Below are 15,643 nucleotides of genomic sequence, written 5' to 3'. Positions count from 1 at the left end.
TCAAATATTAAATGAGGAAGATAAGAAAGATAACTTATCGTAGTAACACAATGTGACAGAAGGAACTAGTAAAATATAAATTTACTAACTAAATAAACTAGATGCCATGTGTCAAAAAAATATTATAGATTTTGAAATTGTTTATCAGAGATCTCATTTCAAAAAATATATATATTTTTAAGTTATTGTGAATTTCTTATTTTTTGCTTTTATTTATTTATTTATTTATCAAAATCCCTCATTTTTGCCCTTGTAACTTCAATCTTGCTTGGTTAGCTTGATTCGATGGTTTAGGGGTCAGAAAGAGTGGTAACCAACCTGCAAATACCTCCCAACAATGCAATTATGCAAGAAGAAGGGTCTGAAAGCCTGAAAGCTTGTTTGATGATAAGCCCCAAAAAAGCTTTGGGGACAAGAAATGAGAACACATCTCAAGATGAAATCTAAGGTCCCCAAATTTGGTGCACTGAAAACTGTGATTTAGACTGACTCACCTCTGACTTTTCTTTCTGCAGCAGCTTTGCCCCCATCCACCCACCCACCCACCCACATGCCTACCTCCATCGTCACACCCCCCCTCTATACACCATTTTCATCACGCAATCATCGCTTCTTTTCCTTCCCTGATATCCCACAATCATCACTCTGCCTTGGACCACACACCCCTCCAAGTAACACAACTTTTTTTTTTTTTTTTTCCTTTTTACCCCTATGAATAGTAAAAGAATTTAATTATATGTCACAGACTCACAATCAGCCATACAGCTCCAATGTTTCAGAGAGAGAGAGAAGAAAAAAAAAAAAAAAGTACATGGGTGGAGTGTAGCATTGGGCCTCTTACATAGACCATGTGAAACTGAGTCATATTTACCTGACCAAATGTATAAAATAATTAACAATCCAGATTCACATGGCATATATAGAAATGAAAATGGTCCCATTCATAATGTTCCTCTGAAATTTCATGATACCAATGGTGGGTCAATATCTGACCACTAATTGGGGATTTAAAACTAATCTTCTGCCATTAATTTACATTTCCAATGAATAAACAACTCTCATTTTATCAAGAAGTTTTATTATATCAACTCGAATAATTAAAATCCATCGACTCTAAATTATTATTATTTTTTAAGAAAAATAATTTGAGTGTATTAAATTATTTTTTAAAATTACAAATTGAATTGGTAATTTATCAATTCATTTCCATTATAGTTATGAATAAATCATTTCATATACCACTAAATAAACCCATGATCTAAGCCTTGATTTTTTTAAAAAAAAATTCTGAAGTTGGTAGTGTATACACATTCAAATATAATCTATATTTTTTACTTTGATGCAATTTAAGAAACAATTTTTTTTTTCGAAATATCAAAACTGTTTTTATTTTTCATAATCTATATTTTAAATTAATTAAGACTTTAATTATAATTATTTTTGAAAGTTGATTCTTCTTTCTTTTTCACAAAGCACACAAGAGCATATAATTTGAAAAATAGAAAAAATAAAAAATAAGAAGAAAAACAAGGAATGTTCTTAATGAATTTGTGTAGAAAATTATTTTATATTCAATAAAATTTTAAAAATACTAAAATATTTAAACTTTGTTTCCAACTTCTAAAAAAAAAAATAAAAGATTTGATTACAGCATTGAAATATACTTTCTCGATTTCTATTGAAAAAATAGTATGCATTAAATGGTGTCAAATATATATTTTTATGTATTATTATTTAATCTAAGTCCAAATTTTTTTGTTCAATATTAAGCTACATTACCTTTTCATTGTCCAAAAATTATTGCAAGCAAGAATAGTATTTACCTGTGCTTTTTCTTCTTCATGATTTCAATGGGAACAGTAGAGAAGTCCTTTGTTCTAAAGGAGCGGGGCAAGTTGATTGAAACAAGAGAATCGAGGTGGACAGCAACTACACGAAACACCACTGCATAAGAAGCCAACAAACTAGTATATAAAGCCCACCATACCCTCTTCATTTTCAGTACCACCTCACCATCCTCCATTCATATTGCCCATTTTCACCCTTCTCTTTCTCTCTCTCTTTTTCTATTTTTTCTCACCTACCCTCCTTCTCTTTCTCTCTGCCTCTCAGATTCTCAGTCTTTCAATGGCGCTCAAGCTCCATGGAATTCCCATGTCCACATGCACCACTCGTGTCCTCACCTGTCTCCATGAGAAAGGCTTGGATTTTGAGCTTGTGCCTGTTAATCTCTTTGCAGGTGAACATAAGCAGCCTCCTTTTCTTGCCAAGAATGTGAGTCTCACTTCTTTCTTTCTAATCATCCCTCTTTCTTCTCTTTGAAGATTTTACTTTTCTTTGGGGTTGTATAAATTATGATTTTCCTTGGTTTGGGTACATTGTTTTTAGTGTGCAGTCTTGTCGATTTGATTTTGGTCTTGGTTTTGTTATACATATATGCAGCCCTTTGGACAGATTCCAGTTCTGGAAGATGGCGATCTCACTCTTTTTGGTAAGTCCTCGGTTTTAATCACTTTCCTCATAAAAGCTTGAAATTTTTTAGTACTGTACTACCATCAGGATTGACAGTTCCTGAGATTTATTAGCGGCTTGCTTTTGAACAAAATTTTGCTTTAAAAAATTAAAGAAGTTTTTTCTTACAAAATCATGCTATTTAGTACAACATACAAGCTGGGTCTATGATACTATTACACCCAATTTGCGGTAAGTATACTATTGCCCCAGCCTTACTGAAAATCTCTAGTCGATGAAGTTGGGTTACTGAAATTATGTATATGTACCAGAATCTAGGGCAATAACAGCATATTTGGCCGAGAAATACAAGGAAACGGGGTGTGATCTCTTGAGGCACAATGACCTCAAAGAAGCTGCATTGGTGAAGGTGTGGTTGGAGGTTGAATCCCAACACTATCATCCTGCAATATACCAGATTGTGTACCAGTTCTTCGTGTTGCCTCTACAAGGCAAGACGGCCGATCAGGCCATTATTGATGTAAATCTGGAGAAGTTGGGTAAGGTTCTGGATGTGTATGAGGCCAGGCTGGGCACCACAAAGTGCCTAGCAGGAGATTTCTACAGCTTGGCTGATCTTCACCACCTTTCTTACACTTACTATTTCATGAAGACGCCATGGGCTTCCCTCATAAACAGCCGTCCCAATGTGAAGGCATGGTGGGAGGACATTTCCTCAAGGCCAGCTTTCAAGAAAGTGGCTGAAGGCATGACTTTTGGTGAGAAGTGATCGGTTTCTGAGCAGTGTGGCTCTATGTTTTGGGGTAATATTAATTGTAGTGGTTGCTGCCTCTTAATTACGTGTATTTAAGTGTGAGACCACGTAATAATTACTGATTATGTGTTATGATTTGCCCTAAATTAATCAGAAATGTGGAATTATCTGGGGTTTCTCATTGTGGTAACTAATCTGCTCGCAACCAGTTTTTGAAAGGGTTTGATGCATTTTTACTCCATACTTTGCTTTAGCTAGGGTTATGTTGGTGTCTCTAAGGCATAATGCTTCCATTTTTGAGTCATTGCATACTCAGATCAAAGTTTTCAAGACTTGTAGAAAATGGGTTTTGGTATTTTCATGAAAGAGAATGAAAGGGTAAATTTCTTCACAAGGCATGTAGTAAGGGTTTTCCCTTTCAATCACTCTTTTTCCTGAGAAACAAACAGAATGTATATCATGCCGTGTCATCCACTGTGACAGTTTTCCTCTGAAGAGTTTTACTGCAGTACTTCCTATTTATTCCCATTTTTACTTCCCAAACGAGGTAAACACGTACTGTACTGCAGCTCTGGTTATTTTCATCATCCTTGCCTGTCCAAAGCAGCTTCACTCTTTGAACCTATTTTTATTGTTGGTAAAATATATATATATATATATATATATTAGGTCAAATTAATCTTCCAATTTTCTAACTCTAAGCCCTTGCAAAGAGTTTTTGTAGTATCATTCAGTCAAGCAGAAACTGGATAATGTTCTATATACGCTTCAATTAATAATTATGGGTCCAGCAAAGGAGATCTTTTGTTATGCTACGGGTCTCTACTAAAATCTGAGGCTGGAACCCACTTCAATTATTCACTCATTTTGTTCTCATAGAACCTTCAGCCATGTGACCCTCACCCTCTTACCCTCCAACTAACTTTCAACCACATCTACCACCTTTCTTTCCTTTTTATTTTTATTTTTTAGTTTTGACCTAATTCCATCTAACTCTCAAAATGTATTCTAAATCATGCATCACAGTCTCAAAATATATGTAGGCCCTTCTCTCTAGATTCTTGATTATATAGTCTTGTACAACCCAAATTTCTTAGACTCTAGTATGAATAAGCTTGATAGACATGATTGGGCTTATTATTTAATAATTTAAGTTTTTCTTATAGTAATTAATAGTTTAATATGATATAATGAAATTTCTTATCTTAATTAATTTGTAAAATTATTTAGATGAGATAAATAGATAGTCCTAATTTTTAAGTCCAAAAATTGATTTTTTTTCTCAATTATAAATTTTCTTAATCCAATGTGAGATTCAAATATCAAAATAATAGCTAGTTTCATAAGACACGTGGTGATGTATGTGGAAAACTATCGGCAATCATGGGTTTGCAAAACAAAGTAATTACTAAATCTAAAAGAATAAGTACACAATTTTTATTAAAATTTGATACTATCTTCTCCCAAGGGTCTTATGTTGGCACATATTTACACTTGTTTTCATGTTTGAGATGCAACACCTTATACCCTTTAGGAAACTCCTCAACTACTTGATAAGATATAATCAACCATTATGATTTGATCTCAAATAAGAGTTAAGCGATTGAAAATGTATGCGTAGTGAGTTTGAAATGAGAATGATAGAGAAATTCAATTTTTTCATTAGACTTTAAATGAAGCCGTTAAGGAAGAGATCCACTCCCAAGATTAATTCAAGATGGGGATATAAAAATGGTATCTTACCATAATGACGTCATCCATCAAATTTTATATGAAGAAGATAAATCCATTGGTTGAACTCTTTATAGAGGAATAATTGACTCTTTATTATTAAACAATATATGTTTGTTTGAATGTTTGTTTTCAATCTTGCAAAGAATCTTATTTTAGTGCTATTAAAAGAATTCTTAAATATTTAAAAAGAATAATTAAACTACATTTGTGGTATCATGCATACTAACTTTGATCTAATTAACTAATTAAAAGTGGATTTTTCCGTTTGTAAAAGTAATAGAAACGTATTAGTGGTACTTATAATGTTTGTTTTCAATCTTGCAAAGAATCTTATTTTAGTGCTATTAAAAAAATTCTTAAACATTTAAAAAGAATAATTAAACTACATTTGTGGTATCATGCATACTAACTTTGACCTAATTAACTAATTAAAAGTGGGTTTTTCCGTTTGTAAAAGTAATGGAAACGTATTAGGGGTACTTCTAACTTTCTAGGCCACTCACAAGGTTTTGACATAGTGATCGAACCTTTGATCAATTGAGTTGTCGTGTGCGATATGTTTAATAATGACTAATTGATGCATGATGGTTTAGGCTTAGTCTTAATCGGTTGAGGACTTGTTGATCAAATGTTAATTGATTAAGGTTCTTCCACCTTAATGATTACCTCAAAGTGTACTTTTATTTAATAGCATGTTTCTTAGTCCATCGCCTAATCCATTACTTGAGCTAAAAATGCGCCTAAGGGCTAGTTTCACTCTAGAACTCTTATTTAAAACTTTCCAACCTTGAGCAATCATTGTAGCAATTTATTGAAAATCTTTGAATGGTTCTCTAGAATACTCTTATTCCCAAACTCGCAAGTCTCATTTAGTCTACCTTAATCTCAGTTTATTTATATATTTGATCCTGAATTTTGCAAACTAGAAAGCTTACTTTAAGAAATTCACTCTTGTATTCATGAAAGAGTATACTGAAATGTAAGGGATCACTTGAGGGCATTGCAAAGGCATATTGGAAGCTTAAATATAAGTGTGAAAAAATTAAAAGCTTTGGCTAAAAAAAATCTTAGCACTAGTGAATGGACCTCAAGCTTAGATTGATAAAAGAGAGAGTGGATATAGGAGTTATAGAACCCTTATAAGTACTTTATTGCATCACTCTATCCCTATCTCTATTAATTTACTTGCACTATATTAATTTTTATAATTTGCTTTTTAATTTTCTAAAATTTGCAAAAGAACTAACACCGAATTCTCCTCCCCTCTTGGGTGTCTTCCTCAAGTGAACTCCACTAATTTGCTTTTTAATTTTCTAAAACCATAAATCAATTTATCATAAAGCAAATCCATTAATTTAAAAAGAATTAATACACGGTTTTACCTTAACCATATGTTATCTTCTCCTAATAATCTTACACCAATCAACACATCCATTTGTTTTCACGTTTGCAATGCAATATACCCCTTAACAATTTGAGAAAATACAATCAACCACCATAATTTATCCTTAAATAAAAATTAAGCTCTCGAAAATATTGGAAATACACATGAGAATAACGATAATTATTCTCGAGGGCATGTTGTTTTTTCAATATAAGGAGAAAACGCACTAAGTCTATAAATACATTAATTGAAAAAAAATATAGAATTAGAAAATCATGAAAAAAAAAAAAAAAAAAACAAATGGGTCCAAGGTAAACCGATGTACTCCATTTTGTCATCAATATTCACTAAAAATTACTCAACCGTACACAAGCTTGACGCACAACATTTCCCCACTACGTAACAGCCATTAAATCAAATGAAAAATAAAATCTCCAACGTTAAATTCAGTTGACACCGTGTGCATCCCTGGTTTCATAATGCAGAGTGAGATGAAACAGAATCGATGCACAAGTACTGGGAAATAAAATTACCCATCACGAGTCTGGAAAATGGGTTCTGATATTTTCACATAAGACAATGTTGGAGGATTCTAGGAAAAGAAAGAGAATGCGGGAAAGGGAAAATTCTTCACATGCCTACAGCATTTACGGAATAAAGAACGTTTTCTTTCTCAAAGCATGTGATCTTTTTCCTGAGAGCCAAACAGATGGCAAAAGCAAGTTCCTGCTTGTCCAAAAAACCCTGCACTCAGTGGACTAACAAGGCCTGAATTAAATATGGGCCATTTCGTACCTTCACCATGGCCCGTTTCTTGTGATGTTCTTTTGAATAAATTTAAGAAATTACTGTTAGAAATCAAATAGATTGAATAAATCTTTTAATTTATAAAAAATCATCTTAAATAAATAATAAATAATAAATAGATTGAAAGTACGTATATTTGCAATGTTACATTACCTCACCTTATCGTTTTCCAAAACTTATAGTAAGCAAGAATTGGATTTACTTCTGCCTTTCTATTCTTCATCAATACAATGTGAACGGTAGAGAAGTCCTTTGTTCTAAAGGAGCCGGGCAAGTCGATTGAAACAAGCGAATCGAGGTGGCCTGCAACTACCCTAAACAACACTGCATAAGAAGCCAACAAACTAGTATATAACGCCCACCATACCCTCTTCATTTTCAGTACCACCTCACCATCCTCCATTCATATCGACGATTTTCACCCACCTCTTTCTCTCTCTCTCTCTCTCTCTCTCTCTCTCTCTCAGTTTCTCAATCTTTCAATGGCGCTCAAGCTCCATGGAATTCCCATGTCCACTTGCACCACTCGTGTCCTCACCTGTCTCCATGAGAAAGGCTTGGATTTTGAGCTTGTCCCTGTTAATCTCTTTGGAGGTGAACATAAGCAGCCTCCTTTTCTTGCCAAGAATGTGAGTCTCACTTTCTTCTTTCTTTCTAATCATCTCTCTTTCTTTTCTCTGAAGATTTTACTTTCTTTGGGGTTGTATAAATTATGATTTTCCTTGGTTTGGGTACATTGTTTTTAATGTACAGTCTTGTCCATTTGATTTTAGTCTTGGTTTTGTTATACACATATGCAGCCCTTTGGACAGATTCCAGTTCTGGAAGATGGAGATTTCACTCTTTTTGGTAAGTTCACGGTTTTAATCACTTTCCTCATAAGAGCTTGAAATTTTTTGTACTGTACTACCATCAGGATTGACAGTTCCTGAGATTTATCACCTGGTTGCTTTTCAACAAAAATTTTCTTTCAAAAATTGAAGGAGTTTTTCTAACAAAATCATGCTATGTAGTACATCATATCAAGCTCATATATATTATTATTTTGATCAATTTTAGACCAATCATTTTCCTGGATAATTTTCGTAGTTTTTTATTTCGCTTTCATGTTAGTCAAGTATGTATGATACTATTACACCCAATTTTCAGTAAGTAAACATTTTTCTCCTTAGAGAAAAATCTACTCCAGGTTTACTGTAAATCCCCAGTTGATTTAGTTGGGTTATTGAAAAATTATGTGTATGTACAGAATCTAGAGCAATAACAGCATATTTGGCCGAGAAATACAAGGAAACGGGGTGTGATCTCTTGAGGCACAATGACCTCAAAGAAGCTGCATTGGTGAAGGTATGGTTGGAGGTTGAATCCCAACACTACTATCCTGCAATATACCAGATTGTGTACCAGTTCTTCGCGTTGCCTTTACAAGGCAAGACGGCCGATCAGGCCATTATTGATGTAAATCTGGAGAAGTTGGGTAAGGTTCTGGATGTGTATGAGGCCAGGCTGGGCACCACAAAGTGCCTAGCAGGAGATTTCTACAGCTTGGCTGATCTTCACCACCTTTCTTACACTCACTACTTCATGAAGACGCCATGGGCTTCCCTCATAAACAGCCGTCCCAATGTGAAGGCATGGTGGGAGGACATTTCCTTAAGGCCAGCTTTCAAGAAAGTGGCTGAGGGCATGACTTTCGGTGAGAAGTGATCGGTTTCTGAGCAGTGTGGCTCTATGTTTTGGGGTAATATTAATTGTAGTAGTTGCTGCCTCTTAATTACGTGTATTTAAGTGTGAGACCACGTAATAATTACTGATTATGTGTTATGATTTGCCCTCAATTAATCAGAAATGTGGAATTATCTGGGGCTTCTCCTCGTGGTAATTAATCTGCTTTCAACCAATTTTTGAAAGGGTTTGATGCATTTTTAGTCGAAGGACGAAAATCTTAGTTATCATGTTATAAGCACAAATTTTTTTAAGTCTTGCAATGTAAGCAAAACAATAGAAAAACACATGAAACAAAAATTAATTAATTGTGGGATACAATGTCAATGATAATATTTTATACAAAATAATATTTTTTATTTGATTATTTCATTTTGATAAGATATAAAAAACAAACTATGAAAGTGTTTCCTTGATTTTGAGAGTCAATTAAAGACTTGAAGTGATTTATTTATAAATGACTTTATTGAAAGATAAATAACACATGTTGTTCTTTTGTGATTTCTCAAACTTGTAGGAAAATTTTGTGAAGCATTATATCAATTGAGGGTCTAGAATGACTTATTTTCGAATGACTTTGATTACAACAATCTAAAAGTAAATGATGAAAGTGTTTTCTTGATTTTGAAAATCAATCAATGACCTGAAATTGTTTATTCTCGAATGACTTTATCGAAAGGCAAAGAACACGTGTGTAATTCTTTTGCTATTTTTTGAACTTACATGAAGATTTTATGAAATATTTTTCTTTTTTTGTGAAGCTTCTTTTCACTCGTTTTTTCAATCGATTTGAAGCCGATTCCGTGATTTGGTAATTTGTCTCATTCATTAAGAAAATTTGCGAGCAAGATAATATTTATTTTAAATTTCTTTTTACTTCAATGGAAGATTTGTTTATTTTAGAAATTTATCAACAATAGAATATGCTTGCAATTGAAAATTTTGAATTTATTTACAAGACTAAATTTTGTAATCTTTCAAATTTCATCATGTATCACTTTTTAAATATATGTCATATGTCAAATGTGTGTTATCGGCCTCAAATTTTGTTGAATTGGGGAGCCATAATTTTGAAACAAATTTAGTTATAATTTAATTCACTAAAAAGTTTTGATGTCTACATATGAATATATATTGGAAAGAAAATATCAGTGGATATTTTGACAAAAATATCGATGAAACGAAAATTAATCAATACTCATAGAAATATATGAGAAAAACTCTAAGAAATGATAAAAGTAATAACAAATATTTTGAAATTGTTTTGTTAAAGAAATCCATATATGTATAATATAATTTGTCATATCTAACAATAATACCACGAGCATCAATAAGAAATATGAAATTTATAAGTATATATTTATTATTAAGTTATATTAAATATTATTCAACAACAATATTATGATATTTGATAATTATATATCCAACTTGAAAATATATTTAATATTAAAACTATAATCTATTTAATGTATTCAATGATATAAAATAAATAATTATATAATAATAATAATCATCATCCTCATTTCCATCTTCGTCTTCGTCTTCATCATCATCATTAAAGCAAAGACAAGGATTCATTGTCCTATACCTAAAATTGGACAATTATGCTTTAGGGTTTTCAAAAAAATGTTATTGGTCAAAAGATGTGAAAGATCTATAATTAATGTAAAGCATATGATATATTACTCCTTGAAAACATAGGTATATACAAATAAATTTCATTTTTGGACCTAATTATACATCTTTCGTATCCTTTTTATTTGTCGTTAGTAGCCATAATGGATGACTATCCCTTTAAAATTTTGACCACCCTTGTCCGGATGGTTTTTGCCATGCCCTAATTCATTTATTTTGATATTGTTTCACTCCGCTTTCTTGGGATATGCAATTGCATTCAATTTCAAGGAACATCATGATATTTACCATCTTTTATGATTTGGAGGGTTGTGTTTGTTTATGATATCCTCCGAATCTGGCGAAATCCGAGGCATATGAACCAACCCCACCTCAATCATTCACCAACTTTTTCTGTAATTTACTAATTTTGAGTCACTCTTTTCCCTTCAACAAACTTTCCACTCTCATCGTCCTTCTACTCGGACACCTAATTCTTTACTGTCACACTTTAATTTAAACATGGAAGTAAATATCATACTTTTTTTGAGTGGCCGACTGACTAGGATCCTACTACCCTCCTCATTTCTCAAGCCTTTGTTTTACACTTCTACAGTGATGGCAGTCCGGAAAGTGTACGGAAGCCTAGACTCTCCGGCCACCTTGAAGGTCCTTGCATGTCTCTTCGAGCACCACCTGGACTTCGAGTTCGTCCCCGTCGATATCAGCGCCGGTGACAACAGAAAGAAACCCTTTCTCAACATGAGTGTAAAACTTCATGGCTTTTTAGTTTTTACAGTAAAAATCACTGGATTTGCGTTTTCTTTTCCTTTCATTTCTTGAGAATTAAATTTTGTGCTTTGTGTTGAATAGCCCTTTGGTCAAGTTCCCGTGTTTGAAGACGGAGGCTATACACAATTCGGTAAGCCGCGTTGAATTTGCATTTCTAAGCAGAGAATTTGAGGTGATATTAACAGAAAAAAGGGAAATGTGAGCGCAGAATCAAGGGCAATAATAAGATCAATGGGGCATCAATATGGGAAGAAAGGAGAAGAGCTCATCTTTTGGAATTCTCAGAAGCAAGCCGTTGTGTCCAACTGGATTGACGTCGAGGACCACAAGTTCGAGCCGCCGGCGCTGGAGCTCATTTCCGAGCTGCTTATCAAGCCCAGGAATGGCTTGGCTCCTGACTTAGCAGTGGTGGCCAAAGCTGAAGCTCAGCTAGCTAAAGTCCTGGACGTGTACGAGGCTCGGCTGGCTGAGTTCAAGTACTTGGCGGCTGACAACTACACCATTGCCGATGTACTTCACCTTCCCAACTTGCAGGCCCTCATGGAAACTCCGGCGAAGAAGCTTATAGAATCACGCGCTCGTGTCAGCGCGTGGTGCTCCGAGATCTTGGCTCGACCTGCTTGGGCCAGGGTGGTGGAGATGAAGCTCAAGGCTCATGCTTAGCCGCTATGTTTTTTTTTTTTTTTTTTGGGGGTCTCTCATAATAAATGTACTTTATTAAAATATTCCTGTTGCTTTTTTTTTTTAGTTTTTTGGGATGGTCTGATGAGGCTTCTGTTCCAAGGGTGGTAACCATAATCACAATGGGGATCCTAAAAATTAAACAAAAAGATTTCTTGTAAAAAAGAAAAATCAATAAAATTTTATTAAAAATTGAAATAATTTCAATATTTTTTAATCAAAATATTAAAAAAAAAAAAGTCTTAAAAAAGCTTAGAAATTTTTGGATATAACTGGTTTTATGTAATATTTTTGAGGAAAGAGACGTTAAGAAATGTTAAACACATCCATCATCTTATTTATTTATTTTTACATCCATTTTATTAAAAAAATAAAAAGATAAACTCTTCATTGCCCCTCCTCAACATGGAGCTCTAGCTTCTCGACCGTATTTCAATAACAAAACTGTCACACTAGTCTTCCATTTGTGTCATAAAGTGGTAAGGTAGCAGTCTGCAACCACGAATGGGCGGAGCCCTAGGGATAGAGCAGAATCCATAGCATGATTTCTGAAAGTCACATGCAGATAACAATATAAAAGTAAGTGTCTGCAGCTCAGTGGTTGGGATTTTGTGACTATCAAAACACGTGCTTGGATTTTGTGAATCGTAAATATGTGGGGGATGCCATCCACATTGGAAAATGACAAGTTGACAACCCTCGACCCTCGTGGTCTTGATTTTTGGAGATAAATACAGAATATTAGATATTTAACTGAGCAAGAAGCAGGAGAAGAGATGTATTTGTTCAGGTTGCCTGCCCTTCAAACTAGCTACCCCATGCCATCAGGGCATATCTATGCAAAGAGAGGACGGTTAGCTGCAACCCTAAGATTACTACCAGTCCATATGCCTGTTTTATATTCATATATAGAATTGCCAAACTCCCCATAACAAATAGTATAGAGTGCCAGTAAAAGACAATAATGGAGAAGCCTTATGGTAAAGTTTGATCCATCTTCAGCTGTAGATATCCCTTTGTGTTCTTTTTATGGTTTTGACTTTGATCACCAGTAAAGGTTTTTTTTTTTTTTTTCTATTGATTTTTTTTAATAACATTTTAAAAATTAATAAGTTATGATGGAGCTTATGGTTAATTTTATTTGCTGTGGAACCCATTGAACGTCTATAAGAAAGGTCATTTTCCAACTCATCCTGTCTGATGCGAGGCAGTCATGGCTGTTCGGAAACTGTATGGAGCCCTTGATTCCCCTTCCACCATGCGAGCCCTGGCTTCTCTTTTCGAGCACGACGTCGAGTTTGAGCTCATTCCCGTCGACCTCCAAGCCGGAGAGCTAAAAAAGATGCCTTCCCTCTCCATAAGTGTATAAACTCCCCTAACTCCTCATCACTTTCTTCTTTCTGACCAAGCATCAAATTGGAATCACAATTCTCTCTTTCTAACAATTGTTTTATGCTCCTTTTCTTGACCGGCAACAGCCCTTTGGCGAGCTTCCGGTCTTTCAAGAGGGGGACTTGACTCTTTTCGGTAAGGCTTTTTACACATTATCCTCTCCGGCATGGTTGCCTGGAACAAAGAGTGAAAATCTTGACAACAGGACTGTGTTTTCTTTCAGAGTCGAGGACGATCATGAGGTACATATCGCATGAGTATGGGAAGCGTGGGGAAGAGCAGGTTTACGAGATACCGAAGCTGCAAGGAATAGCGGCGGCATGGATAGATGTTGAGGACCACCAGTTCGATCCTCCAGCTTCAAAGCTGATATGGGAGCTGGTTTTCAAGCCCCAGAAGGGTCTGCCGACGGATGAAGGTGTGGTGGAAGAAGAAGAGGCGAAGCTAGTGAAGGTGTTGGATGTGTACGAAGAGAGGCTCAGCAATTCCGTCTTCTTGGGAGGAGATAAGTTCACTTCAGCTGATCTGACTCACATCCCATCCTTGTACTTGTTGATGAAGACTCCGGTGAAGCGGCTGTTCGAGGAGCGGCCTCGTGTGAGGGCCTGGTACAGGGGCGTCATGTCCAGGCCAGGCTGGGAAAAGATGGTGGAGATGGTTGAGAAAGTTCGAGCTTAGGGAGCTTTTGAAACAATTACCTGAGATTCTTCTTCTTCTTCTTCTAGCATTGCTTGATCCATTCTCATCGGATTCTCCCAGCTTTTGGACTGGTATGATTGTTTGTATTATTGTGCTCCAGGGACAGTACTGAACTTTTCTGCTTTAAAAGTCCATTTAATTTAAAGGTACAATTATGCTTTTCAATTTGATAATTAAGGTAACCAAATCCAACCATACGATTATAAAGATACGATATAGTAATAGACAAAAATACCTACTTGACTTATTTTTATCTTTATTATACTATTTGTTACTATTCTTTCTTATTTAATAAATTTTAGATTTTCATTATTTTTTTAAACTCTTTTATAAATAATTAAAAAATTAATATTATTTATGAAATATTATAATAGATTATGAGTCATTCATTTATTTTTCTTATCACTCACGAATTGTGCATATATATCATACATTTTATTATGAAAATTCCAATACTTTCTCCAATAATGATATTTGAGGAAAATTTTTTTGACCATAAGTCATCCACCATCTTCTTAACTAAACTATTGGAAATATGGTTAAACACTCCTATGTGGACACATAACTTAGGAAAGATATGAAATTTGTGTCATTATACAAAGATATTACACTAACTATACAAGGAAAATGTACTAATTGTACAAATGTGTACAAAATTACCATTTGTGAATTATTTTAATTAATTCTAAACCACTTATAAACATTTATACAAGGATAGATATCATGTTTTGCCCCTTCAAACCTTCATCTATGGGTTGCAAAGTAGAATTATCCTTCCTCACTTTAATCGTAGCTCTTCTTTCATAACTAAGACCATACCTCCCATTTGAGAGAGGGACTTCCTTCTTCTAGAAGTAGCAAAAGAGACTAAAGCATAAACAAATAGCATAGAGGGCAACAAGTAGTTCATCTGCCATCCTGAGCAAAACTAGCTGAGGACTAACTTGAATTGCAGAGATTGAACTGAAAGATAAATCTGTCAAGCTGTAAATGATACCATGAATGATGAATTTTCCATGAAAGTTTTTGAGAAAGAAAATTTCTTTCACATTTCCTGGAAAGTTGCAGGCTGCTTCAACTTTTACTTCCCTGCATGATCATCTGCCATGGACTTGACTCAAGAGTGAGTCTCCCCATGGTCCACAGAGGATTAATTAATGGTGTGTCTCAACCATGGAATTTTAGTGTGCATCTCCTAAAAACTATTGCAGATTCTCAACCGTGCAGATATGGATCCAAAGGGGCTCTCACGGCTTTAAAACACGTTTATGGGGTTACAAGGAGTTCATACTTATATAACGTCAGGAACTTTCCCTCATATGGGATATCACAAATACGCCTCATGCAAACACAACATTATCGTTGTGTCCCATGAAATTACGGGACCAAACAAACGAACACCTACTATTAGATCAAACAAATTCTCATAACGAATTTAGGAATCGATTTTGATACCATTTATAACGATCAGCTTCTAACGTGTAGATATTATCCTTTTTAGATTCAAAGAAATCTTGCGGCTTTAAAATACGTCTATAAAATTAAAAGGAGTTCATATTTATATAACGTCATAAACTTTTTTTCTTATC

General features: G+C 34.4%; 4 protein-coding genes across 5 annotated transcripts; all 4 read left to right on the top strand.

Annotated features, from left to right (window-relative positions):
• The first annotated feature begins 2,024 nt into the window (after positions 1–2,024).
• LOC117917470 (glutathione S-transferase F13) lies at positions 2,025–3,416 on the top strand. The gene is made up of 3 exons (XM_034833760.1): positions 2,025–2,274; positions 2,443–2,491; positions 2,784–3,416. The coding sequence occupies exons 1-3, from the start codon at positions 2,128–2,130 to the stop codon at positions 3,239–3,241; spliced, it is 654 nt and encodes a 217-aa protein (XP_034689651.1). The 5' UTR covers positions 2,025–2,127; the 3' UTR covers positions 3,242–3,416.
• A 4,010-nt stretch (positions 3,417–7,426) lies between these two features.
• Positions 7,427–9,033, top strand: LOC117918790 (glutathione S-transferase F13-like). The gene is made up of 3 exons (XM_034835683.1): positions 7,427–7,780; positions 7,952–8,000; positions 8,401–9,033. Exons 1-3 carry the CDS (start codon positions 7,634–7,636, stop codon positions 8,856–8,858), a joined length of 654 nt encoding a protein of 217 aa, XP_034691574.1. The 5' UTR covers positions 7,427–7,633; the 3' UTR covers positions 8,859–9,033.
• Positions 9,034–11,018: 1,985 nt separating this feature from the next.
• LOC117918842 (glutathione S-transferase PARB-like) lies at positions 11,019–12,005 on the top strand. Its single transcript, XM_034835774.1, has 3 exons — positions 11,019–11,258; positions 11,364–11,412; positions 11,491–12,005. Exons 1-3 carry the CDS (start codon positions 11,109–11,111, stop codon positions 11,943–11,945), a joined length of 654 nt encoding a protein of 217 aa, XP_034691665.1. The 5' UTR covers positions 11,019–11,108; the 3' UTR covers positions 11,946–12,005.
• A 1,109-nt stretch (positions 12,006–13,114) lies between these two features.
• LOC117917718 (glutathione S-transferase-like) lies at positions 13,115–14,227 on the top strand. 2 transcript variants are annotated; one of them, XM_034834085.1, is made up of 3 exons: positions 13,115–13,326; positions 13,442–13,490; positions 13,579–14,227. In XM_034834085.1, exons 1-3 carry the CDS (start codon positions 13,177–13,179, stop codon positions 14,031–14,033), a joined length of 654 nt encoding a protein of 217 aa, XP_034689976.1. In that variant the 5' UTR covers positions 13,115–13,176; the 3' UTR covers positions 14,034–14,227. The 2 variants fall into 2 exon arrangements, with proteins under 2 accessions (XP_034689976.1, XP_034689977.1); XM_034834086.1 differs by having other exon boundaries at positions 13,116–13,320.
• The last annotated feature ends 1,416 nt before the right edge of the window (positions 14,228–15,643 follow it).

This window comes from Vitis riparia, chromosome 7 (assembly GCF_004353265.1).
Source record: "Vitis riparia cultivar Riparia Gloire de Montpellier isolate 1030 chromosome 7, EGFV_Vit.rip_1.0, whole genome shotgun sequence".
In the NCBI taxonomy this organism is placed as follows: domain Eukaryota; kingdom Viridiplantae; phylum Streptophyta; class Magnoliopsida; order Vitales; family Vitaceae; genus Vitis; species Vitis riparia.
The sequence above is the reverse complement of the archived record's forward strand: the minus strand, read 5'-3'. Positions and strand labels throughout refer to the sequence as shown.

Coding starts and splice junctions, on each gene's coding strand:
- LOC117917470 (XM_034833760.1), top strand. CDS start 2,128: ATGGCGCTCAAGCTCCATGGAATTCCCATGTCCACATGCACCACTCGT. Junction 2,275..2,442: donor CTCCTTTTCTTGCCAAGAAT/GTGAGTCTCACT, acceptor ACATATATGCAG/CCCTTTGGACAGATTCCAGT. Junction 2,492..2,783: donor TGGCGATCTCACTCTTTTTG/GTAAGTCCTCGG, acceptor TATATGTACCAG/AATCTAGGGCAATAACAGCA.
- LOC117918790 (XM_034835683.1), top strand. CDS start 7,634: ATGGCGCTCAAGCTCCATGGAATTCCCATGTCCACTTGCACCACTCGT. Junction 7,781..7,951: donor CTCCTTTTCTTGCCAAGAAT/GTGAGTCTCACT, acceptor ACACATATGCAG/CCCTTTGGACAGATTCCAGT. Junction 8,001..8,400: donor TGGAGATTTCACTCTTTTTG/GTAAGTTCACGG, acceptor GTGTATGTACAG/AATCTAGAGCAATAACAGCA.
- LOC117918842 (XM_034835774.1), top strand. CDS start 11,109: ATGGCAGTCCGGAAAGTGTACGGAAGCCTAGACTCTCCGGCCACCTTG. Junction 11,259..11,363: donor AACCCTTTCTCAACATGAGT/GTAAAACTTCAT, acceptor TGTGTTGAATAG/CCCTTTGGTCAAGTTCCCGT. Junction 11,413..11,490: donor CGGAGGCTATACACAATTCG/GTAAGCCGCGTT, acceptor ATGTGAGCGCAG/AATCAAGGGCAATAATAAGA.
- LOC117917718 (XM_034834085.1), top strand. CDS start 13,177: ATGGCTGTTCGGAAACTGTATGGAGCCCTTGATTCCCCTTCCACCATG. Junction 13,327..13,441: donor TGCCTTCCCTCTCCATAAGT/GTATAAACTCCC, acceptor GACCGGCAACAG/CCCTTTGGCGAGCTTCCGGT. Junction 13,491..13,578: donor GGGGGACTTGACTCTTTTCG/GTAAGGCTTTTT, acceptor GTTTTCTTTCAG/AGTCGAGGACGATCATGAGG.